Genomic DNA, 26,841 nt, shown 5'->3' on the forward strand with positions numbered 1-26,841 from the left:
GCAGTCCTGGGAACAGCTAAGATACTGCGCAGGACCCTCAAGCTCCCAGGCCTCTGGTAGAGGACCCGAGCTTGAAGGATAAAACCGCCCGCAGGGGCGTGCTGGGTAAAAGAGTAGATAGATAGATAGACAGATAGACAGATAGATAGACAGATAGATAGATATAATAGTAGATAAAATAGCTCTCCAGTTGTTATCAGGAAATTGCATTCCATTAAGGAGCAAGGTGTCCTTAATTGTCCTCTCAACATAATAATGTCAACAACAGCATCCCAGCTCTGGGTCTTGCAACACATCCAAGATGACTAATCCTGGAGCATGTCCCACAGTCCATACTTCCAGTGGATCATGTTGTGTCGATGGCAGTTGTAAGACTAGTGTGGTAAGAAGGGTGTGTAGAGTAAACTCAAGAGATGACGACATGCTTGAATCACAGAAAAACTTTGACCTCGTGCCAGGAAGGGGATTACAGCAGCGCTGTGATGGGCACTCCTTCGAGCAAAGCCTCATTTTCCATTAGATGCAATCTGCTTTCTTTGAGCAGTTTGTGAATAAAGGAGTACAATTGTAGTTTTTTAAGAATGAAGCCTTTATTAGTACTATAACCTTTTCCTCTTCTCTTTTTCACAGTGACAATGATCACCTGGGAGGAGTTGTCTTCATGTCGTAGTCAAGATATTAGTCCCTCAAAGGAACAGGGTGGACGCACACAAACACACATAATGCCACATAGACTGGCGACGTGCTTCTGGAGACGAGTTTGCAAACTGAGTCAGCAGCTGTATTTCTGAATGACTCAACCGGTCCACCACAGAGCCCTTTCATTTCTCAGAGCCCTGCCTTCAACCCTGCCTAACACACAGGCATGCACTGAATATGTTAAACACTAGTGCTGACCTCACTACAGCATCACTTCCTCCCAAATGACCAGGGTAAGAACTCAAATACCAAGGCACAATATGGACTTAATTTCCAAGGAAGTAATTCATCTCAGTGATCAATATTAACAGACAGTTTGATGCTTTAAGGTAATTTCTTAAGGCTACATCTTTTGTTTTTCATTGCTGCTGGAAACTTTTTTTGGCATTAATGCTGTATACTGATGACATGTTGTGGCAAGTGAGGTGGTGAATTATCCGTAGAGCTAATAATCCTTTGATCCTCCAAGTCATTTACTGTATGAATCAGTCAAGTTGCCAGGAAGAGACTTGTACATCTGCTTTGACTTTTCCAAAATGCTGCTTGGAAGGCTGTTGTGGGCTGTTTCATTCCCCTCAATTTGAAACGATAGCCATCTTGTGAACAAGGAAGTGGAGGAGGAAAGTTTAAAAAGGGGGACTAATAAAATGTAAAACATGGTGCAGCCTAACTGTGACTCAACAGGAAATGATGGAGTGCGCGTAAGTAAGGTGAGAGAAGAAAAGGAGGAGGTCTGGAGTGGGAGGAGAGACACAGTGAGGAGGAGGGGAAAAAAAGGAAAACTGCCTCAGGACTCCAAGTTAATTTTTGGGAAAGGAACAGACTATAAGAGAGCATACCATGCCTTTCTGGGGAAAACTGTGGGTTGTATACGTATATCATTTCTCAGCCTTGCTACTCAATAGAGCCATGACGTGGACAAACACACACACACGCACACTCACTAAATAATCAGAACAACAATTTGACCAAATTTGACTAGTTTCCAACGTCCTCCTAAAGATGACCCGGGATGACGCAGTTGTGCAAAAAGACTTCGACCTCAGAACAAGTTGCGAAAACTGTGCAAACATTCAAATATTGACAGCGCCTTCGTGTCTCCTCTCTCTACCCAAAATGTCCTTGTTAGCTAATTTGCATTGATGCCTGCAAATGTTTTTTTCCACTCCAGCAAAAGTGTGATTTATCAAGAAAAGCTGCCACGGATGAGTTAAATAACGGTCAAAGATCAGTCCAAGGCACTCTCTGTATTCTTTTTATCTGGATTCTACACAGAGCCTCCTCCGGCCTTCTGTTCCCTTTTCTCATTTCAACTGAAGCTCTTAATGAACTGGAGATGGACTTCACAGGGCTGCGGAAGTCCTCCTGCTGGGTTTGCAGAGCCTCTGCCCACACTGAGGCCTGATGTAATGGGTAGAAAAGCTGGCCAGGCGTCCAGTTCAGTATCCTAGGAAAAGAATTGCTCTTCTTTCATGCTCAGATCTCTGCCATTCATTGAAACTGTCACCATGACATCTGATGTTGCCGCGTTTAAATCACTTTAACCCTTGATCCCTTGGTGTACTTCCTCCATCAGTTTGCCTGCTTACTGTGCTTTGTTTTTCTCTGCTGGTACTCTGGGAAAAGCTACGCTGCTTCATTGTTTGTTTGTTCTGTGTTTTAAAGAAATCTGTGTTCATTTATGTGTGTTTGTGTGTCATTTCTCTCTCCATTAAGCTCCATTGTAGCTGGATTTTATTCACAGAAAATATCAGTTGCTATTATTATTTTTAAAAAAAGCACTTTAGCATCAGATTAGATTACACAGAAGTCTTTGTGCACATCCAGATTTGTCCATTATTAAAAGGTAGCAGAGGCATGATTCTTCCATCTGTCCTCCTCTTCCTCCTGATGACTGTTGTTCCTTTGATAACTAAGCTAAGATGTGGTCAAAGGCTGTGGTGGTGAGCCCACACAGACATTTGAGGAGCCCAGCTCCCAACTTGTCAGATCTACCCGTAAAGCCATTAAATGAAACAAGGACTAGGTGTGGGGTGTGTGTTTCAAATCACACACAGCGTTGCACACAGCAGCACAACATTCAGCTCTTAATCACTGTCCGTCTACTTTGAAGTAAAGCATCAAACATAAATATTACAAATCAGGCTGAAGGAAGTAGTAGGTGGCAAGAGAGGGGTGCAATGCACTAGATATGAGAATTTCATAAGAATATCTTTCTGTTTTTTCTCAATTACAGCAACTCAAATCCAGAGTTAAATGACGACGCTCTTTCAGTTCTGGTGACCCATCGTTTACTCATCTCTGAACAATCTTGATTTTTAACCTCTTACACATATGGCAGCATCAAGTGGACATTGTTTTATGCAATCACATATTTAAAGTATACGGCTCATAAATATGGCCGCCATATGCGCCTGTAGTTATCACAACCTCTAACACAGATTCGCTGGAACAAGGAATGTGAAACCTAAACACAAGACACGTCAACCACGACTTTGAAAACAGCAGCCCTGTAGCGGCGCTCTAATTGCTATTACATGTTTGTACACAGCTGGTTCCTCTATAAGAGAATTCCCTGTGTCACCGTGTCAGCACATCAACCTACACGAATGTATTTACCATAGAAAACATATGTTAACACCTACCTACTTCATTTCCTTTTCCAACTTGAGACACTGTTAAGCGCTGTGCTGTGCACACACTCATCGTTTTAGTTTTCTATTCTCAGACAGCTGGGGAACTGATAGATCAGTTTAATATAACCATAAGTCTTGATGAGTTTTATTATGATCTTGTACTTTTTACTCATTCTTGCATTAATCCTGTTCTTTTCCACAGAACAATTGATTTTTACACACACACACACACACACACACACACACACACACACACACACACACACACACACACACACACACACACACACACACACATATGTGTATCATAGTCCACCTGGTATTCCTGCTCATTTTTTGCCAGTTTGCATTTGAGTCAGGCCAGCTCTCGAAGTCTGACATATATGTATGTTTGCAACATTAAAAATAAGCAGTCTTCTTTATCTTTTTTGATATGGATGTTGGGAGGTGGAGTGCTGCAGATGTGGAAGGTGGGCTTCTGACTGCACTGACATCTGTGAGGGACGGAGGTCTCTCAGAGCAGGAAATGACTTGACCTCCCCTGTGGGAGACTGGCCCACCCTGGCAAAAACCCCCACAGCCCTGAGCATCCTGGGTCACCACAAGCGCCCACAGAGGACTGCAAAGCAAGAGCAGAGCTGCTGGTAAAAGTGGCAAAAACTTTGAATTTTGCATGGCCATCTTTATGCAATTTATTAAAAGATGATTAGACTAAGATTTTGATTTTGAAGGGACAGCAGGTGGTATATTTAATTTCTATATAGTTTGGTATTGTTAGTCTTACAGTCTTAACTGTAACACAAAACGTGTACTTGGTTTACAGCTGAATGACAGTGGTGTGACTGGACATCTCTGTGTCACTTTGAAATTCCACATTGCACAATGTAAAGTTGATACATAACAGCTTATTTGTTGAAACTATGAGTATTCCTTTAAGCAAACAAGTTAACGTTAGTGGGAGAGGGATGGTTGATGATTGCAGCAATGTAAGCACGTTACATGTGGCGTATTTATTTTATGGGTTTGTGATTTACAGTCAGTATATAGGTATAAGGCACTCCTTAATCCGCATATGACTGTATGTGGGCTTTATTGGAGTAGTACAAGCAGAGGAACTACTCAACAATGTGCACCAAGGGAAGAAAGAAAGGTTACAGGGTCACTTGGCTTACAATTTTACGATTTGGTTATACAGTGTACAATATTTGATGGGTCATTTTGCCTAAGGATTTATTTGTGCTGTCACTGCAGTAAAAAGATCAGATGGCAGTCTGGGGGAAGACTGTAAGCTCAGTGTGGTCTGGACCCTGTGGTGAAAACAAGAATAGCCTGCACTCACTTCCCTGTTATTTTCTGGTAAATGGCCTCTCATATTGTCCTTCTGCCTCTCTCAGCGTGGGTGAGGACAAACACAGGACAAACACACACACACAGTCAACTCTTTTGTGACATGCAGGCTTCAAAACAAGTCCTCATCCTTCATGTCTGGTCTGCCAATCTAGTGCTTGTAACTCTTTATCAGTCTTATGTTGTACACACGCCAATATCCACCCACACACTTTCTGACTCCCACACAAGTCAGGCCACAATTGCTTGAAATGCAATTTCCTGTACACGCATTACAGGGAACAAATAAAATAAAGGACATTTTTGCTTTTTGACCTGCTGAGGCATACTTAGTGTAGGCTAAACGATGTAATAAAATGGGAGGGGAAATGCTTAATAGATTTAAGCATAGATCCTTAAGCTCTACAGAGTCTTAGTTCCACTGACTGTAAGGAAATAGATTTTGTGAATGGTGTCCTGAAACCTGAAAGTTGCGCAGACAGGTTAACAACATCTTGTTAGATTCACACTGCAGCTGACGGAAGAGTTCAGGAAGGTGAGTAAAACCGTACAGAGGAGTATAGAGATGAAACGTAAGAGAAACGTGAATTACTGCTGATAGCATAATGCGCAAGTACAATTTCAATGTTATTCCTGGTCAAAGGGAGACGATTTGTATAGTTTAATTGAGAACAAATAATCATATTTTATAACATTATCATGTGTATGTAAAAATGTAATATGAAAAGTAATTTCAGATTATCAGTTACATTTAATAGAGTCAAAACTATGTTGGACAGAATTGGGTTCTAACTACATACTCAAAAAATACATTTAATTAAAATTTAAAAAAATCTAATAGTAAAGTAAACTTAGTAAAGTATTCAGTGCATTTCCTAGTAGAGTGATGTAAAAAGAATTACAGGCATTTTTCCCCTTTAAGGCAGCCATGGGTGGAGTTACAGTAACGCGTTCTGGGTGTTGGATTCTTTTATAAGGAGATGTGGAAACCCGCGTCACTCTGACAAAATGAGTTTCACCTCCCAGTGTTGTTGACAGAGGAGGGTCGATGCACATGGGTCAGGGTTGACTGACAGACTGGATTTTAGCCTCACGAGTGTCATTTCTCGCTTGGGACTGAGGGCGATCGAACGAAACCAGCTGTACGTGACGGATAAGCAGGATTTGCATGGTGAGGCTCATCACGTTCTCATAAAAGTTGTCTGATGAATATTGGCTCTTTTTTGTTGCCTTTGCCTTTACCGCGGGACGGTCAGATGCTGTGTTGTATGTGATGTGGATGTTACTCTGTTACTAAGTGTATACGAGTGTTTTCCACACTGGGACGTCACGAAAAAAAAGAAAAAGAGCCGGTCAGAAATCACTGAGGTCTGTTCTCTGAGTAGAGCCTGTATAGTTCAGATGTGTGTGGACAGCATTTTGTAAGCTGGACATTTGTGTGAGTAGACCAGCTAGAGGAAGTTATTTATCTAGTGGAACGCACTGTACTTCTGACTCACTGAGGGATTTCACTCGCGTCCGCCGAGGGAAGTCACGTCGAGGCGGGATAGGTCTTGGACTGCTCGGCACTTCCATTTTCATCCACTAGCAGGCGATAAAGAGTAAACCAGTAATCCTATGTCTGTCTGACGTTTTCGTATAATTTAAAGCGCAAAAATAAAATAAAATGAGGGAGTCAAAATTGGTTCACAACTATCATTCAAAAAGTGTAAAAAAAGTGACTTCAGTAATATAATGTAAAATAATTTACAGTAAAAAGCGCATGACCCAGAGTTAAACATAACTCGGTGTTATCAAGAATAGAGTGCGATAAAGGCCAATAACAGAAAGTGACAATAAGGGTTATGGAAATTAATTATAATAATAAAATAAACTATAAATATATAGTTTAATAGTTACATATGATGTGAAAATGTACTACATGCCGATGTGGCCCATGACCAGGTGGAGTTGTGCTTTTTTCAAACTATAAAAATGTGAAAATCTTCATTTTCTGCACACTATCTAGACTTTAGTTTATTAGAAACAAAACATTTCGGACATGCAAGCAGACTATAAAGTCTACCTACCATCTTGTTACATATTAGATATGTAACAATATTAGATAGGTTGTTACATATATAATATTATGTAACAATATTAGATATGTAACAACAAAAGATTTTTAACACGTTTATTTAATTATTTTTTTAATATATTTTTTGTAAGTAAAAAGCAAGTACTAAAACTGCATTTTTTCAGTTAAATATCATCACAAACATCTTTTCATATGCCTCTTTTATTCCCCAGGTGAATGAAGTTAAACGGTGGAAATGTCAGGATCTAATGAACTGCACTAAACTGTCACATTTACAGCATGGGCTTCGCCTGGTGACCCATTAAAAATCAGTACACGCAGATAAATCTAAAGGTCTGGTTTGTTAGTACAATGTAAAAAAAAAAATTTGAAAGCTGCAGTCACACATTGAACCTAGATTAGTTTGGTGAATAAACTTGTATTTGGGCTGCGGATCTTGTTGTTAAAACGGTTTCTCTCATTGAATCAAATGCTTTATTGTTTAGTTTTGTGGCGCGCAGTGTTGTAGTTAGTCCCACAGCTTAGCAGACTTAATTAGTGTGTATGTATGTGTGTGTAAGGTGCAAACTTCACGCCATCAGGATAATCAACTCGTGCTTAAAGAAGGCCCGGTCACTGAATGGTCTATTGCCTGAAAAAAAGTTGAGGTGGGGACTGCCAAGGACAACACACCAAGGACCCTGCATGTACTAAACAAACTGTTTTCTTCAGCCTCTGGCTTGTCCTTCCAACTGTGCCAACACACGCAGTCCCCCCCGCAGGGGACTTTTTGTGGCACAGACTCATACCTTGGCCGTGGCAGCTTGTCTCCATGGCGTATCTCTAGTCCTAACCTCATGGGAGAGTTTACTTGTATTTTCAGGCTTGCTTCGCTGTGCACCAAAGTGGTACAAAGGCCCATTCATGCCCGAGAGTGGCTCCATTCATGGACACTGAGTAATTGCCGGTAGAATTCATAATTAGTCTGTGTCTTCCATCTCTGAGGCTCACGGGTGGAAATGACGCCACAGTTGGTTGTTTTAAGGATAGCATTAATATTCAAATCCACGCTTGAGTCACTGTTTTGTTTGTAGTTGGGTTTCCTTTGCATGCTCTGCATTGTTTGCTTCCCACTTCGGCATTGGAGTTATCATGGACAGGAAACAAAGCAGGTCTTTGAAGCGAAAGATTGCAGTGATAGTAGAATGGAGACCTTGGGTTGCCCTCCAGGCAGTGTGGTGCTTTCATTTTAATGTGAAATGGGTCTTTTTATTTCATTGCATAAGCACAGTATTGTATTTGAATTCTAAATGTTGCTTTCAATGCAAGAAGAAGCACAAATATGTAAAGTACAATATATGGGGAGAACAAAGATTTAGAGGTATGTCATTGAGTCAATGCAGCTGGGTGCTTTGCTGCGTCACTGCTGGGAAGACACAGGGGCACCACTCAGTTTTAAACTCCTTCAGTTGTTTGATGGTCTGCTTAACCTGAGCTGCACATCTGACCGTAAGCCAAAACCGCAACAGCAAGGTTGACATCATCATCTATCATAAAAAAAAAAACCCAGGATGACCTTCACCTTTGCCCTGATACAAGTGTCCATCGCCCTGGAATGATATCAGTTGCTGTGCATCATATCAGGAGAAACAGTCATCATCTTTATAGATATGTGCTAGTTGAGAATCTTAATCATCAGCATGGATGTCACGTACAGTCTTTGTACTTATTTCATTGCTTTGCCTGTCTGCACAAAATTCTCTCTCACCTTAACCCCTTAAAATATTTTAACAGTAAGACATTTCCTAGTCATTCGCAGTGTGCCACTTTTTAAGTGCACTTTTGTTCTCAGCCAGTAGGCTAACAAGGTTAGGGCTTGTGACCCTGTCAGACTTAAACTAAATCTTACTTCAAGTGCATCTATAATCGCAGTGCTTTGGGGCCGTCTCAGCGGTGGAGTTTGTCATCCAGCATCACAGGAATTCTGGACAATAAGCCCCTTTTGTGAGGGCAGATACTGGAGCGTTGCACAGAGACGAAGGAGGGTGCAGGAGTACTGTCGCCCTCCCACATCTGACCCAGAGGTTGTGTAATACCCTGCTCATCAGACAAATAGCTTTAAACTGGATACATATGGCGGCTGAGAGAGCAGGCTGAAGCAATTTTCTTGGCTTTTGTTGTTACTCTTGTTTCCTCAAGGCTCACTTAAAACATGCGGGGTATCGCAAGTCGTTTGTTTACTGCGTCTAGTGAAAAGTGGCATATGTTCAAAATGTAAACGTTTCTTTTGCCCTGCTTTCATAACCTTTTTGAGAATAGGAAAAAGCTATTGGATATAGTTGTGTAATGATACTTTTACTACACTGAAATGTGAATGATATGAATGTTTTTCACAATCCTGCAAATCTACATATTAAACATAAAGAATGTCATGAAATGTTACATCCTTTGAACTTTGTTATATGTTACTTATTCAATGTAAAATACTTTGCTTTATATACAATGTTCATGAAGTAGTCCATCTGTCTGTAATATATGCTGTATGCTTGTGTATGTGCAGTTATCTTGTATTGTTTGCTGCCTTTTGCCTTGCCTGGTAAGATAAGAACGTGCAGCTGAGTGTGATGGACGGTGATGAGATCCAGCTGTACCCTGCTTATGGGCATTTCACACCAGCAAAGGTGTGACCTGAATGATGTGATGTAATGCAAAAGCCAGATGTGAATGTAAAAGATAGCCAGATGAATCCCCTTGCACTCTAATGTCAGTGTTTCTTCAACAGCTTACCACTGGCTAGAATGAAGCTGTGATGGGTTTGACGGAGCTGACTTGTGTTGGAGCTTTAGATCGATATCAAACAGAGCTTCTTATAAGAACACGATCTCTTCTACATCATGGCCAGGAGTCAGAATAATTTGTGGAGACAGCATGACCTGAACAGGTACCATTAACACTACACAAGTCCTAATACTAATTTTTTTTGAAAAATGTAAATAATCTGTTATTATTATTATTATCTGTGAATCTGTGGCAGCTTTGCAAAATGTTGAGCATGTAAATCTGAGCAGGAAAAAAAGAGAAATATAAGAGAAGGGATAAATGTTAGCATGAGCAACTACATGTAGTCATGCAGGATTATAATATATGTATATAGCAAGATAATATGAAACTAAATAACAGTGTCTGGCAATCATAGACACAGAGTCTGGCTCAGAAAAGAAATCCAGTAACTTGTTACTGTTTTATAATGCAAATAGAAAAAGGACAACTGAACATATGTTCTGTTAATGCATTTGTTAGGCTCGTCTTATAATGACTGATTTGGAATGATTTACCATCATGCACAGCTCTGTATGGATTTCTCAACCTGTCCTGCTTTGCAGAGTGCAGAGCTTTGGCCTGAGGGCTTACACAGAGCAAACCCTGAAGGAGCTTCAACAGCAACAGCAAATGGCCAACGAGTTTAACTGTGAGTCTTTTTCAGATATTAGTGTTACATGTATGAAGGAAACGGATTTAGCATGGATGCATGAACTTTATCAAAGCTCCTCTGCTTTGAATTCGTATGTATCAGGAACACTATCAGTATGTATCTGCTATTACTGTAAATTGTAGAAATTCTGGCAATTTTTTTTTCATTGTTTTGAAATTTTGAAAGGATGTGAAGAGTTATGTTTGTTAAATTAGGTGAAGTTATGCACTTTTTTTTATTAGAGAAAAAAAAACCCTTTAAACCTCATTTGTCTAGTAGAACAGTATTTAGACAGGATGCAAGTGAGTTTGCCATCACAGTACTAAGCTGTGTACCAGAGGAAAGAGATCGGGGTGTAGGAGGAGGGGAAGCTATCGCTCCCCAGTCACCAGCTGTTCCTGCAGTCTGGGGCACGTCGGATGTTTCCACAGAGAAGGTTATGGGAAGCTCAGTTAAGATTGTGGCCTGCCCTGCAGATAATGACGATTCCCGTGTTAATCAGGGTGTTGTGGCTGATGTTTGACGAAGAAGGCGATAGGTTAAGCTGGTGTTTTCAGGATGTTTTTACTCCCGTTTCCTGTACAGTATCTTCAGTAAGTACGTTTTTATAAGGCGGTTGGGCAGCAAGTTGTTTTCCATGTTTCTTCCTCTGAGTGTTGTTTCTGCACTGGAGGAGACAACAGCGATAGCAAAGCCTTACATAACAATTTGCTTTCTCAGTATAAAAGCAAACGTAGCATTTTGTGCCAGCTGTTTTAACACATTTCCTTTTTTTGCCCCTTTTTCTCTCCGCAGCCAACCCCTCTCTCTCCCAGCCTCCATTTTTTTCTGATTCCTACCACCTAGCATCAGACAACATGCTGCTGCCCATTGAGGGAGACCAGGTGGTTCCTTCTTCCCAGAGACAGGCAGTGTTCGGGGTTGATCAGAGGGAGGCCAAACCCTTGCCACCTCTGCCAGACCCCGAGGAGCTTATGTCAGATGAAGCAGCTGATAGTGAGGTTGAGTTCTTTACCAGTGACCGACGGCCCCTTTTGCCCAAGAGCTGCCCTAAGCCTATCTGCAGGAACAGCAGCAAAGACTTTGGCCAAGTAAATTATGCCTACCAAGAGAGTTCATTGAGGGCTGGAGATGCTGGCGTTGGATCCATGGCATTCTCTTGGCCAAGCAGAGAGGACCGGCCAACATTTGGAGGAGGCAGGTTTGCGGCCGACATTTGGTGCCTTGGTCACCAGACAGATGAAAACCAGCCTGTGGTGTCGGAAGCTGAGGATACCTTTGGAGCCAAACGGCCAGACCAGAACCTATTACCTAGAATCCAATTTTTTGGCTCGGGTCCTTCCACCCAACCACACGCCAGCACCTCATCATGGTCCACTGACAGGCCACAAATCCCTCCTCGTATCCCCATCCCACCAAAATCAAAGACTGGGACCGATGAAGACAAACCTCCCAAAATCCCTCCTAGGGTGCCTTTAGTCCCACCCTGTCCACCACGCACCCCAAGCCCTAAAAGTCTTCCAATTTATATCAATGGAGTGATGCCTGCCACTCAGAGTTTTGCTGCTAACCCCAAATATGTCAGCAAGGCGTTGCTGAGACAGATGACAGGTGAGCCACCTGCAACCCAGTTTTCTCCCTGCATTGTTCCGATTTTGAAGGATGGCAGAAAGGCCAGCGGGACACACTACATCCTGCTGCCGCCGGGCCGACCGCCAAACACAGAGAGAAGAGAAAGACTCCTGAGTGAACCTGCTAAGACAGGGAACAGCAGCTTCTGGCAGAAAAGGTAGAAATCATCTCACCATGTCTGAAACTAGACGAGTACAAAACGGTGACTGACGTTATTAATCACTCTGTGATACACAACTGTACAGTGTGCGATAATATCTGCTCACATGTGTAATGTATTGGTATTTTCATTGACTGACATGTGTTTGGTGTAATATCCACAAGGTTTTTTTGACTGAACATTTTACCAATCAGTATTTTAGAGATGTCTCTTCTACTTAGACCACAACGACAATACACAATAATATAGTATTTTCACAAATAGAGAACAAATATTTATTTTCTATCACCATTTGTCAGTTTTTGATAACTAAGATACTGCCGTTTCCTTACTAAAAAAAAAAATAGTATGATCACTTATAAATTTTTAAAGTCTGACAGTCGTATGCTCATACCACTAAAAACAGCCTTAGCTATGCAACATATACCTTACAAGAGAGCACGTCTTTATAAATGTACAAGCTGGGCTTGTGCCAAACTGTTCCACGTCTGTTATTTTTTATCACAATGCTGCTTGAAAAATATAATGTGTTGATAGATTTGATGTTTTTCCAAATAATTAAAGTACTATTTGAATATTTTAGCATCTTTTCAGGTAAACTTAATAAAGTGCTCCATTAAAAAATACCAGATTATAAAGAATTAGCCAAGTGCAAGTCTAAAGATTCTTGACAAATTTTATAGTAAATTTGCAAATGAACATGTTAGATCACCCCCACCCCCCACACACACACACACACACACACACACACTCGATGCAGCTAATATTGGGTGTTTGCGCTTTTGAATTAGCTTATGATTTCTGTATCACAAAGCTGATTGAGATAAGATAGCCTTATCACTCCCAAAGTTTAGAAATTTACATCAAACTACATTAACTACAGAAAATTCAGCATCTGCATTTAAAGTGTCAATTTGTTCATTTTAATCAGTGTGTATTTAAAGCTAGATTCTAATTCATTTTCATTAGAAACTTTGTTGAAAACCTGCAGTCACACTTATGTTCACAGGTCTTTAAACATATGAAGAGCAAGTCAGAAGTTTTTACTTGTTGCATTTGTAAATAGAGCTGAAAAATTGTCATTAGCTGATCCTCATGAAATTTTTAATGATGTAAATCTGATGTTGTGTATAATTTTTTTTTTTACTGTGTGGGCATGGAAGTCATGTTACGTTTACACTGCTGAGGTGCAGGCCCACATTTACCTTTGTTACACCAACCTCTATGAAGTTCTCATGAAGGTTCTGTATCAGACTTGGCCCATTCAAAGGCTGTTTGTAAGTTCATAATTCTGTGTCAATTGTAAAAATTGTCTTTAATCTATTTATAGAAATAAATAACTTATTCATTCTAGGATTGCCTCATTCTCCACACTCAAGCTATGATATAGAGAGCTTTCTCCAAGTTTGACCTCCTTTTTTCAAGATAAGATAAACTTTGTCTCATCCATCTATAATCTGGGTTCAGGTCGCAGGGGTAGCCCAGACTTCCCTCACCCTGGTCACCTCTTGCAGTTCATACAGAGTTCATCCCAAGCCAGGTGGGGAATATATCTCTCCCATGAGTCCTCGATCTGTTATGGAGGAACTGAGAAACCTATGAACATATATATTTTTATGGCATTAGGATGAAACCAGGCTGCCATCCCATGTCTAATTGAACTTTCAGGCACTACATAATAAAAAAGCACATGTTGTTATTTAGAGTGGATCATGTCACAAGCATCTGGAATATTGAACTAATAATAATAACACTACTAATAATACTATAATACTAATAATAATAATAATAATCAAAAGCAGAGAGTTGGTGTGACCGAATATAGGTGGATGGGGGCAGATGATCAGCTGTGACGAACCCTAAAAGGAGCAGCTAACAGAAGAAGAACAACAACAACAACAACAAACTAAAGCGCTCAGAATGGAGTTTTGGGAGAAATTTTAATGGAGCATCAACAGTAGCTATGTGGAAAATTTCTCATAAAAGTATGAGCTACAAGATGAGAGATGTACATAAAAGAAAGGCTACTGTCTCTTCCCATTCCCTTGGTTCATCATGTGATGGTGGCAACAGTGTAACAGTTCATTTGGTGGTTTTCAGACATCTCAAAAAAACCATTTCTTGTACATGCTACATTATCACCTCACAGCTCATATTCACAGCTCATTTGCCAACAATCCAAACGGGACTGGAGTATCAAGGTGATTCAGCAGGCTAAAAAAAACCCAACAAACCCTTCCACTATGGTACTGTTCGAGTTCATGCTCACATTCACGCATTTCTCCTGACTATTCCCTCAGCTCCACATTTGTTATCGCTTTATATTAAGATCAGTCCAGTGATGCAGAAATGTCTCAAAAAACAAAAACAAAAAAAGGCCCAGGAAAACTAAAATAACTGTCACATGAGCAGAAGTTTTCAAGCTCCATAGTTTAATAAATTGGCCGGTTTTATCGGTTCATAATTAGCTGTGTTAAACATTTAATCGAAATGACATTTCACAAAAGAACAATTATTCTACTATGAAATAATTCATTTTTGCAAAATAAGTTAAAAAATAAACACAAAAACTTTTTGCTAACCCCTCATTTCACCCCCTCCCCACTGTCCCCTCACCCCTGCAGTTCCTTATGGGCCTTATTGAACTTTGACCTGTGTTCTTGGACAGGCACGGCCTCAGCGGTCTCATCTCTTGGAGCCGAGGTCCTTCGTGCAGCCACAGAGCTGGCAGATGTAGGATTTTAACCGTCGCCTTACCGCCAAGCCCGGTTGAGCAGTTTAACTTCTGCCAGGCGTTTGCTGATCATGGTGGCAAAGAAAAGGGCAAGAAGCACGCTACTGATCAGCATGTAGTCGTAGTCATCTTTCAGTACGTCAAACTGCTTCGAGGGATACACACGTGTCTGGTAGATGTCAAGACCATATGCCACAACCTAAAAAAAAAAATAAAATTGTCATATTAAGATTTTATTTAAGTGGGGAGGAAAACAAAGTGGTGGCAATGCATTTCCAAATAAGGAATCATCTACAGCCCTGTTTCCAAATAGTAGTGATGTGATGAAAATGTACATGCAATGATTTGAAGATGCTTTAAATTGGACGGTAAACAAGAAAAAAAATGTTCTGAACTCATTTTGAATTTGACGTCAGCAACACGGGGAAGGGGCAAAAAAAAAAAAACTAAAAAAAAAAAAGACTGGAAAAGTTGCGTAATGCTATACCAAAAAAAAAAAAAAAAAAAGATCCGGTGGAACATTCTCACAACTAATTAGGTTACTGAGTAACATGATTTGCTATACAAAAAAAAACATCCTAGAGAAGCTGAGCCTCACAGAAGTAAAACCAACGAGGATTTCACCATTTGCGAAAGACAGAGACTGAGTGGGCAAACGGTTTTTTAAAACCACTGTCAATTTAATTTAAACTGGGGGAATTTCTCATCTATGGCAGATGATATTAAAGGATCCAAATAATTCCTTGTAAGTGGGGAAGAAAGTCAAAAGCAGATACTGAATAGCCAAGCTTTGGTTAAAAAACAAGACAATATTCCATTGTGGAAAATTGTGCATGAGCTCTACTGAACATAGTTCACTTGCTGCGTCCACAAAAACAAGTTAAAACTCCACTATGTGCAAAAAAAACCCCAAACATAAACAAGACGCAGGGGCCAGGACATTTGCGAGGCCAAAGCTCATGTAAGATGGACTGAGGCAGAGTGGAAAAAAACTGCTCAGTGGCATGAAAAATCAAACTATGAAAATATTTTTGGAAACCATGAACCTGGAATACTACAGGCTTAAAAAGGGACCAGTGGGTTTGCTCTTAGTGCGCGGCTCACAGCTTGGTAATACGGTTGGAGAAAACGTGCACAGAGCTTGTGCACTAAATGATATGAAAATCTCAGAGCAACATGCCCAGAGTCTTTTTTCCAGGGAATGTATCAATTATTTCAGGATCACAACTCTAGTAAAGTACGCCATTAACTTTTGAGCAGCTGAAATCAATATATCTACCAAGGATGGGAAAACACTTCACTTTTAAAACAACAGCGTTTGTTTCCCCTCGGTTATGAACCCCATAGAAGAAATGATGCAACACGATATTAAACATGCTCCGATTGCCACAGTTACATGTTATATCCACTCACTGACCACTTCATTAGTTACACCTTGCTAGTACGATGTTGGACCTCATTTTGCCTTCAGAACTGGCTTAATTCTTCATGGCACAGATTCAACAAGGTGCCAGGAACATTGCTCAGAGATTCTGGTCCAAGTGGCACCTGGTGTGATCTACTCCTGCTTTAGTACATCTCCTTTAAAGTTCGATGTGTTGAGTTACTGTTGCTTTCCTATCAGCTTAAACCACTCTGGCCATTGTCCTCTGACCTCTGACATCAATGAGACATTTTCACACAGAGAGCTCCTGATCACTGGATATTTTGTTTTTCAGATTATTATCTGTGACCATGCCACATTCAAAGCCACTTAAACCACCTTTCTACCCCATTAAGATGCTCAGTTTGAGCATTACAATGCTGCCATGTGATTGGCTTATTAGATGTTTATCTAAACAAGTAGTTGAACAGGTGACCCAGTGCGGTGGCCGATGAGTGTGTTGTTCAACCAATAAAATTTCTTCATTTCAACATTTGATAGGTTGTCTTTGTACCATTTTAAACTAAATATATGTGATGTAAATGATTTTTAAACCATTTTATTTTAATCTTACACTGTGCTGTCATGTGCTTTTCATTACTTTGAAGGCAGACTTACCAGGCAGGTTGACTCCAGTCCAGACGGGGAAGTGTGAATACCTTGCACTCTTGATATACTCTGATTGTAGTTGATAAACCACTCTGTACGGATCATTAGCTCTGGAGCATAGGGTATCAGGTTCTCCTCACTGAAGATCAAGTTAACAAGTCAGACACATAACAGTAAAGAAAAATCTGACTTTCATTTTCACACTAAGCCTGACTTGAGGACTGACCGGCTTTGCTCAGATACTATTTCTGGCCTTCGTGGGTCGAGGAACATCTTTGGTAATGACAAAATCCCTCCAGACGGCAAGCCAACTATGACAAAGCAAATTCAAACAAACATATTACAAAAGGGCAGCCCGGTGCTGAAAATACTTTTTATTTCTAACATATTATGTAATAACTAAAAGCCAAAAAACCACAGAAAACAGCAATATAACCGAGTAGCACTTACTGAGCAGATGGCGGCTGGTGATGCCCTTTTCAGTCAGCGTGGCCTCCATGGTAGAAATGGCGGAGGGGAAAATGTAAGACTGCTGGAGAACCTGAGGAGCGTGTGGCCGATCCAGCGAGCTGAACACGGTGCTGTTGTAGAGCTCCATTCCTTCATACAGTTCAATTACAGAGAACTCGTTCCTACGTGACTTGGTGCTCCAGTATTCATACTGCGAAGTCACACAGGGGAAGGAGACACAATAAATATAACACTCAATATTTCTCCTTTTTTCCTCCATTTAGTTATGTGCTTTGAACAAATGGCCTTCAAACTGTAACGATGCAAAAAGCAAGACAACAAAAGGTGGTTGTAATTATTTCAATCCCTACACATGACTGTAGCAAACAAGCGTGCTCACCACCACCCAGTTTTCAGAATGCACAATATGCACCGGTCCTCTGGCTTTTCTCTGAACAGCCTCGTGGATGATGCGGCCGGTCACACCGTCAATCAGGATGATCCCGACAAAGCTGCGCTCCTGATGCGTGTCTGTGCTCTCAGTCACTACAGCCAGTAGATTGGGGTTCAGGTACTATAAAAATTCGTTAGAACACAATTGGACATTTAAATTAATATAATAGCACAAAAGTACATATCTCATTAATTAAGATAAATTTGTTGTCAAATGAAGCAGAGCCTCACTCAAGCTACTTTTGGGCCACTCCGGATGTTTGATTTGGCAGAGTTTTACGCCAGATGCCCTTCCTGATGCAAACCCAAACTGGGATTTGTGTCTCCGGCTGGAGTCCAACCAACAACATTTGCTTGCCAAGCAAATGTGTAAAGTGCAAACCACTACAACCAAGTAGGACCGCATTAACGCACTGACTTTTTCTTTGTAGTAGGGAAATAAGTTGGGGGTTTTTTGTACCTGGTTTCATTTATGAAAAAAGGTTGGAAAATAAATTTTTCAGTCCATAAACGAGGGTTCTTGACTATGTTAAGCTACATTTGCCTTCTCAGGAATCTAGCTTACAAAAAATATGACCGGAAATACTTGCAACAAGGTCTCAAATATGGCAGTCAGCTGGCCATCAGCCTATCCAGATCAACAATTCTAGGAAACCTCAAGCACTACTCGATGTACCGCTATAAACTGTCCTAGTGAATGATTTCTAATGTGTTTTTATCCTCATCTTCTTGTGCTACTCTCTGAAATAATGAATGCAAGAGCACACTTCACAGGTGATTCATAAATCACAACAAAGGCAACAGTAAGGAGTACTAGCAGTGAATTCTTACTAAAAGAGGGCAGTCGAAGGGAGAATGTGATTCACTGGGAAAACAGTGACATGGGTTACAAGATTTCTTGGAAAGATGAGTTTTTAGTTTACGTCACAAGATGGGGCGTTACTGTCTTTTAGCGCAAAGAGGGAAAACTGAGCCAAAACAAACCAAAATCGAGCCAGAATAAAGTCAATAATATAAGCTTAACCAGAAGGATTTGAAGCTTTCTTAGTTGTTTTCACTTGCATACTTCAAAGACATACAAGTGTTTTTGTGAAATCATCACTGGGAACTTGTTCCTATCTTTGGTATGACTGTGTACATTAGACAAATTTAGCTATTTTACTGTTTCTTTTATTGTTGTCATTTTAATGTTTGTCTAGAACAGATCTATCTTGTAAATGAGACACTGAGTCGCAATGGGACTACCTGTATAAATAAAAGTTAAATAAAAATAAATTTAAAAAAATGTGTTTTAAAAAGGATGTTACGGTACCTTATAGAGAACACTGCGGTCTCCCATTACTCTTCCTTGCGAGTGGACATGCTCATTAGGCCTTTTCCCTTTGACAGAGACAATCCTTTGTATCTCCATTGGAATGACAACTTCCCAGATCTGCTCAGTGGACAAGTCCTGAGAACACAAAATGATACACATTAACTTTTTCTGTCTGTGACTTGGGTATAGTTTCATGACGGTTTCCTGTGAGAATCAGGAAATGATGCGTTCAAAAAGTTTCACTTGCCGTCCTAAGTCTGTAACCAGAAAGTCTTCCCTGGCTGGAGTCAACAAGATAAAAGAATATAGATGAGGCCATTTCCTGGAGCTGCTGCAGTACGTTCTTCGTAGAAGGAAATGCAGAAACCTGGGAAAAAGCGAGCAAGATGAATATCATTTGTTTGCAGGTAACCGACAGCTCACACAATGCCAGTGTTAAACAGTGTTCTACTGCCTGGTGGTCATGCACAATATGTAAACAGTATAATTAATGGGACATAGAGTCGTCATGAGGCAGCATGATGAGTATTCATACAGAAATGGCTTCGAGATGCAATATAGTGAATGTGTAAATGTATACAGTTTGCTACAAACCTTGTACTGATCATCAACTAGAAGCAAAACTTTAGCATAATCCTGGTCCATGAGTGGCAGCAGGAGTGACTGAAGTATTGGCTGAGGTAGAGCAGGTGGAGTCACATGACTCTTCTTTCCAAAGATGGGGTTAAACACATGCAGTGTGGTGAGCCCTGTGTCCTGATGACCAAAAATAGAACAAAGAAAATAAACCTTAATCACGTTTTACAGGTCAGGTCAGTACTTTATCTGTCAAGTGGGTATCTTTAAGATTACTTTTATCTTTTACTGAGCCTGTCTTGTCTTTAAAGTTGAAAACTGTAGGTACCATTTGGTCAGTTTTTTTTCCCTGCCAACTATTTGAGCTTTATCCATATTGTCAGCCTGCAAGATAAGAGCTTTGACACCAAACCTGAATCTCCAAACACAGAGCCTTTGCAATAAGTTACCTTATCTTTGATGAGCAACGTGCACTGCGGAGGATGAGGGAAGTGCGCTGTCGTTCGCTGTACCATCAGTTTGAACGCTGCATTCGATGGGACATCATTGAGGTAGTGCCTCCATAAAATACTGCCAGTCTTACTGTCAATCCCAAAGAGCTGAAAAAAGGAGAAGAAGAAAAGAATTAACCTTGCAGGAAAAAGTGAGATGACTAATCTGAATTTATTTATCAGTGTTTCAATTCCCTTCAAGCCTGCCTGATTTTAGACAAAATAAACCAAATCTAGTTTGACCACAACTGTGCGGCGCTGCTCATCCTCCCTGAAATGCTAACAAACCATTTCTAAATGACAGGATAAGCTTTAGTTTCATACTTTTCCAGATGCAGTGACCATAACCATCATCTTCTGCAAGTTGAACTCATCTCTGGACAGGTTTTCGATGGTGACCTCGTTTTTAACTTGACTACGAGGCTTGCGTGCGTCATAGAACAGCTTCCAGAGGTGAGAGATCCAGGCCTGCAGCAAGATGAGCTGAGAGGACAGCCTCTTGAACACCATAGACATCAGCCCATCTGGACAAACGTAAACAAGAGCACAGATGCCGCTAAGTGACCTTCCGGGGACTTGACTCAAATTTTTAACATCTGATCCACATCATGTTTCATATCTTAAATACAACAAACGTTGCGAGAAACAACAAGGACACAGGGATACAGGTTTTATTTCAAGAGTGAAATAAAATGAAGCAAAGGGTTCAACAGAGGAATGGTTCACTGAATGTGAGGAAGTCCTAACCGTAAGACAAGGAATCAAGTTTTGCTGAAAAAAGGCACAGATTTGTTACCTTGAATGGCTGAATCCATAAGCAGCAATAACAAAAAACAGGACAAAAACAAACAAAATGAAAGCAGTAATATCAACACACATGCGAAAGATATGTTTGAAACTGGAATATAGCAAATTCGCCGATTTGATAAAGCAGCTGAGTTGTTTAAGGAAGGACAAAAGCAAATGCAACAACCCTCAGAAATGATTAGAAATTCTAAGTTATGGAACCATTAATGGAGACACCATCCAGTTCTGCTGAGTTTACGCTTTGTAAAGGAGATTTACATGACTCCATTCAAATACAGCAAAAATTTCGGTTTGACATTTACCGGCCTTTTTGCCGAACTCTCCCTCCAGCTCAGCCTGCGTTCCAGTGAGGGGCAGATCCACCATTTCCATTGTCACCACATCTGACAAGGCCTCCTCTCTAGTCCACATCACACGCCCTGGAAAGCAAGAATCATTATTGTTCTGCAATCGTTTATTCAATCTATTTCCCACACCCTGCTGTATGCAGTTTGTGTTGACGCTTTCCATTAATTATATTATGAGATACGTTTTTCCATCATTCTTGTGGAAAGGACAGGACTGTAGGTACATTATGAAATCTGTCCACACCGTGGTCAGATGTTGGCAGCAACCATGATGATTAAGAGGTGGGATAAACCAAAAATATTATCATGAGGCACTGCACAGCTTACAAGTCTATGCGCTTTGGGAAAAATGTCCAAGTTCTCAACACTAAACAAACACGCAGACTCCTCACTTACATTTAATTTGCCTACTGATTGACAGAAACCCACCGCAGGCAGACCACAGTATGAGTATTCATGAAGTTTTCATCCCTCTGTCTGACCTTGCTAAAACACATTCCAGAAAAAATAGGGTGTCTATTCTTCTTTTGCTCTTTTGAGTACAATGAGAAGGATTTTACTTTGGTTAGCTTTAGTAAAACTATAATTAAAAAAGTCCTGCAACATCAATAGCTCTGCTCACATTAACATCAGTACAGCCTGAAAGCACTCTTTCCTTGCTTCCTGTTTTTGCCGCTCATACCTGGCTGTTGTATGAAAGTGAGTGTGTGGTCCTCTGTTTGCACCATGGCCCTGTAGCCTACAGAGTCATCTTTTTTCAAGAATGGCTGTATGTAGATCTGAAAGAGAGAATATAATTTACTTCTATTGTAAAGCCATTACTAACACACTACGGGGCACATTTACTACTAAAGTTGGCATAAAAAAAAAAAGAAAGTACTGTCTATATTTTCAAAGAAAGCCCAGAAACCAGCATGTCTTATTTTTTCCACATCATACTGAAATGAACTGACTGCACCTGTGTTTAGAAAACTCTGCCTGCTCTGAAAGGCCATAGTTCCCACAGTACCTCAGGAAAGAAAACTGACTCACTTTCTCTGGTTTGCCACCATTAGGATCCATAACGAAAATCAGTGTTGTATCTAGAAGTCTTCGTCCAGTTTCAGCACTAAAGAGGTTAATGCTGGAGGCCTATGGGAAAGAAACAAATAATAATCTCCCAATAAAAAACTTTATTTAAAAAAAAACAAGACACAAAAACCCCAAAACACACTTATAAGACGGTGTCCTGAAAGACATGAAAAAAAAAACAACTTACAGTAACAAGTCTAACCTTTACATTAAGTAAATCAATATGTGTATTACACATCTGCCTTCTAAAATCAAATGCATTTATGACTAAGAAAACAGCTCAAACAGTTCAAACACATCAAAACCCACACATAAATCTAAAGGTGAAATATTACTTTAACTCACAGTTTTATTCTTGGGGGACATAACAGCAGCAATGGTCTTCTCTCCAGTGGTTGCAAAGGAAACCAGCAAGGCCTACAACAAACAGAGGATATAGCTCTGTATAATACAACAAAAGACATCATGTTTCTGTAGAAAAACAATACATTCTACAAAATGTCACAGGTTGGAAAAAAAAAAAAAAAGGATCGTATTTGGCCGTTTTTAACAGTTATTATGTTTGACATTTTCCCAGGGAATTAAAATATTTTGGCAAGGATGCCAAGCCACATTTACATTTTTGCAGATATTTACTGATGTTGGCTGATATAGCAGAACAACTGCAATACCAGGACAGGCTAATGTTTTTGAATATGAAACAAAAATATAGAGAAAAGCTTACGTACTGGCTTGAAATCCCTGAGCGTAACTATCTGACCATTGTTGAACTGGAGAAGCAGGAAGTTATCAGGGCCGAGCTGAAGGAAGAACTCAGACAGAGGCTGATGGGCTGAGTTGGGCTGGTGAGACACCAGGACCGGTTGAAAGTCTGGAGCTACTTCAAGTCCCAGTGACTGTGAGAAGACAAATAGGAGAAGACTGTAAAAGAAAAACTGTGCATTTACAAAGGAACATATGAGAACACAGAAGTGGAGAGCTGAGAAAGAGAGAGGCAGAATTTAAAACTTACCCAATCTAAAGCAGAGGACATACATGGCAATTTTGTACATTAGAAAGGTTTTTGTTAGAATCATACCTGCAGGGGGATCTGGGTCATCTGTAAATCATCCATATTTGGGTTTAAGTTGTACATGTATAGCGATGGAGTTGCAGAGTCTACACAAATCAGCACCCCCTGACCAATCACTGCACAGCTGGCCACTATGTTGGACAGCCACGGAGCTTCAACTGAGATCTGAAAACATTACAAACAAGAAACTCACAAAAATCATTCTATATACTGACCACTGGTTCAGTGTTTAAGTTAGTTTGTTCTTTAACAAATTACCTATTTTATATACATTAAATTTACAGAGCATAGGCTGATTTTTTAATACTATCATTAATAAACAGGATTACCTGCTTGATTATTTCTCCATCATCAGTGCTGTAAGCAATAATAACAATGTGGGAATGGGGAACAATTCCCAAAGCATAAACTTCACCATTTCCTCCAGAATAAACAGTCTGGTAATCCACAGTCTCACTGTGGAGAGAAACAGAAGGTGACAAACGTTTCATAATAAAACTACTGTTTTTGCAACACTGTGTAGTATTTTCTACAAAAAAAAGCCTTTAAGGTGGTAAATGAATTCCTGTGTAGATTTATGTTCATTGAAACAGAGAACATCAGTACACAAAATTAACATTAATATAAAAACATACCTATCTGGTAGATTTTCTATCCATTTTTGATGGCCATTAGAAAGGTAATGGAGAGAGATAATGTTTTTTTTCAAAACAGCCACATGTTTCACTGTGCCTTGCTGTCCCACTAGACATGCTTTCTGGAAACTTGAACATATAAAAAGCAACGAGGTAAGATTTAATCAAATAAATGAATAAATAAAGACCATTCTTAACCTCAAGGTAATAATCACCTTCCAGAGTCGAGCACAATTTCCCAGTTCAAACCACCAACATTGACATCCCAGGATCGCAGCAGGCGGCCATTGCCAACCACTAGGATCGCATCTAGGACACAAACACAGTTTCATCAACTGGAGGAACTTTAAAAAAATCTTTAAACTTTACTGCAATTCAAATACATGATTAGAATCATTACAAAAAAATAAATCACCTTGTCCATGGTGCAAAAGAGCATCAATGTTTCCTTCGGGTCCAGACTTATCAACATGTCGCCAGACTGTAACAGACATTGATAACAAAGTGACAATAAAAGACTATACCTAATATATGAGAACTTCGTCTTTCAAAGGAACAACATACTCACAGAGTTCCCCGGTCCTTGTATTGAGTGCGGCAAAAACATTATTCTCTGTTGCTACAAGAACCTTTTTGGATGACTGTACATGTGTGTCAAAATGAGAAAAACGAACCTTGCCTACATACTGCTGCCTCCTGTGAAACATGAAGAGAAAGCACAAGCACTCAGACTGTCATCCAGCTCACCCATGATCATAGTGACACCATTGTTTTAATGACCACATGGATCCAATCCCGGTGCAAAGACATATTTCTCAAACTGAAAAGCCGAAACTACATGACACTGGTTTATTGATTATTATCAGATTGGCTACAACGTTTTCCTATTACCTTTAAATCACTTTCTATCGCGTTTCACTTGCTGAATTTAGTGGGACCAATGATTTACTTAATGTATAAACCATGGAGATATGTACACCTCCTGAAATTAACTACCAAATTTACATTTGTTTGTTTGTATTCATTCTGATGTGTTTTGACCTGTTCTCTCATTCAAAGTCCACCGATTCGCAGTTAGCTGCTTTGACAGGTGCTAACATTAGCATTTCCACATTAAAACATAATCGGCACACATTTGATCGTTCGCTTGACTCCTCTTACCAATCAAATTTTCCTACTTGGTCCTCAAACACAGCATCGACAGCATTGTATAATATGATACACTTAAGCCAAAGCAAAATTAGCTTTGCCATTGCTGCAGCAGCTCTGACTTGCTCTTCAACGGAAGGAGGAAGTCGGAAGCCGAACGACTTCCTTTTTGTTCTGCGATGGAGAAGTGCTGCCCCCTAAAGGTTGTAAAGGTTACAGCGTCGGTCCTGGTAGTGACCTTTCAGATTAACAAATATTCATGGATTGAACCAAATCCTAAACTGAAAGAAAAAAAAGAAAGCAGATCACTATTGAAAAAAATAGTGTAAGACCGAGATTAATTCATGTGTGGGAAAATGTGTGATGGGATCATGTGACAGAAACACAAATGATAAAATTTAAAAATAATGGTACCACAGGGGATAATAACAGGATTCAGGTGGAAGACAGAGGCTGCACCCCGACACGTTAAAAAAGCGAAAATAAAAACCAATTAAATAAAGAAAAACGAAGAAGATTTGTGTATTTAATATATTTTATCTATTTAGCAGTGCATTCTAGGCCTTGTGTGGTGCAGTCAGATATGATAAAATATTTATTTTATTTTATTGATTATATGAATTAACTCTTTTTTTTAAACTTTTTTTACTCTTTTTTTTTTACTTACTTGATGATCTTGGATAAAGTCCTGTTGGCTTTTTTGGAATCAAAAGGTGTCGTATTACTATATCTATCTATCGTTATACAAGAATATTAACATATGTGGATGAAAGTCACATAAAGTCAAAAACTTGATTATTGGTTTGTTGATGAAGTTAATATTAAAACAATAAAAAGATAAGTTAAACGCGGTAAAACAAAACAAAACAAAACAAAACAACCAATATGTAAGTTTTACTACTTGTATATGTAATTATATCACAAATGAATGAAGGGAAAAACATCGCTTTATTCGTTCCTGTAAAATGGGAACTATATTATTATACATAATTTAAAATGGGTTTAGAAACAGTAAACCAGTAAACATTTCGAGTGAAATGTTGGCAGGGCTGGTATCAGAGTGAGAGCGCCCCCAAGATTTACTTACACTACAGTTTCTTCTTCCAGTAACTAGTTTTTTCTGTTAGGATTTCAAGATGGCGTCGAGCGGAGGAGATGGGGAACACGAATGGACAGCGGCAGTTCGGCCGCTTTTATCAGCTTCGTACACTGCTTTTGAGACGAAGGAGCTACCTCAGCTTATTGGGTCTATAATCAACAGGTAACCGGTTAATTGTCAATAAATTGCAGGTTCATATTTGCTTGAATACTGCCTGTGTCCACCTAGGCGTAGGCTAGCTAGCTAAATTGCTAACCCTAGCTTGGTTAGTATAGTTGGATGGGAAACGATACCCATTTTGCTAACGTTAGCGGCTAGCAAGCTATTTAAGCTTAACTTGCACTGGCATGGAGTCAGCTCCAGACGTTAGCTGATATGCTAATGACAGCTAACTTACTCAAAATGCTATTTAGCGTTTCCTTTCTGCTGACTACAGAGTTTGAAACAACGCACGTCTTATGACTGATGGACATTTATCTTTAACGTAATGTCAGCGCTGTGCAAACGTTAAACGGTGTCGCAGTGTAAGCTTTAACAAAATTGCTTCATCATTAGCTAGCTAACACAAACATTAGCCGACAGGCTAACTCGGGGGGCCTTCCAACTGG

General features: G+C 39.9%; 3 protein-coding genes across 4 annotated transcripts in view; 2 read left to right on the forward strand and 1 right to left on the reverse strand.

The window, feature by feature from the left end:
• The first annotated feature begins 5,653 nt into the window (after positions 1-5,653).
• On the forward strand, positions 5,654-12,346 carry errfi1b (ERBB receptor feedback inhibitor 1b). Its single transcript, XM_005733017.1, has 4 exons — positions 5,654-5,853; positions 9,521-9,679; positions 10,122-10,207; positions 11,006-12,346. Exons 2-4 carry the CDS (start codon positions 9,633-9,635, stop codon positions 12,001-12,003), a joined length of 1,131 nt encoding a protein of 376 aa, XP_005733074.1. The 5' UTR covers positions 5,654-5,853; positions 9,521-9,632; the 3' UTR covers positions 12,004-12,346.
• Positions 12,347-13,923: 1,577 nt separating this feature from the next.
• On the reverse strand, positions 13,924-25,315 carry emc1 (ER membrane protein complex subunit 1). 2 transcript variants are annotated; one of them, XM_005733018.2, is made up of 23 exons: positions 25,147-25,315; positions 24,554-24,681; positions 24,401-24,466; positions 24,201-24,294; positions 23,986-24,114; positions 23,680-23,806; positions 23,357-23,515; positions 23,007-23,174; positions 22,624-22,695; positions 22,240-22,338; positions 21,890-21,986; positions 21,163-21,279; positions 20,850-20,858; positions 20,378-20,577; positions 20,012-20,161; positions 19,581-19,742; positions 19,234-19,353; positions 18,984-19,121; positions 17,619-17,792; positions 17,219-17,429; positions 16,995-17,079; positions 16,778-16,907; positions 13,924-14,935 (listed from the first exon to the last, which is right to left on the reverse strand). In XM_005733018.2, the coding sequence occupies exons 1-23, from the start codon at positions 25,236-25,238 to the stop codon at positions 14,756-14,758; spliced, it is 2,907 nt and encodes a 968-aa protein (XP_005733075.1). In that variant the 5' UTR covers positions 25,239-25,315; the 3' UTR covers positions 13,924-14,755. The 2 variants fall into 2 exon arrangements, with proteins under 2 accessions (XP_005733075.1, XP_005733076.1); XM_005733019.2 differs by lacking the exon at positions 20,850-20,858.
• Positions 25,316-26,234: 919 nt separating this feature from the next.
• Positions 26,235-26,841, forward strand: part of ubr4 (ubiquitin protein ligase E3 component n-recognin 4) — a 54,622-nt gene continuing 54,015 nt past the window's right edge. Inside the window, exon 1 of the mRNA XM_013910794.1 lies at positions 26,235-26,395. Coding sequence (XP_013766248.1) covers positions 26,271-26,395 — 125 coding nt within the window. The 5' untranslated portion in view covers positions 26,235-26,270. The remainder of the gene's footprint in view (positions 26,396-26,841) is intronic.

The sequence above is a fragment of the Pundamilia nyererei genome, unplaced genomic scaffold (assembly GCF_000239375.1).
Source record: "Pundamilia nyererei isolate P.nyererei 1_Seehausen unplaced genomic scaffold, PunNye1.0 scaffold00049, whole genome shotgun sequence".
In the NCBI taxonomy this organism is placed as follows: domain Eukaryota; kingdom Metazoa; phylum Chordata; class Actinopteri; order Cichliformes; family Cichlidae; genus Pundamilia; species Pundamilia nyererei.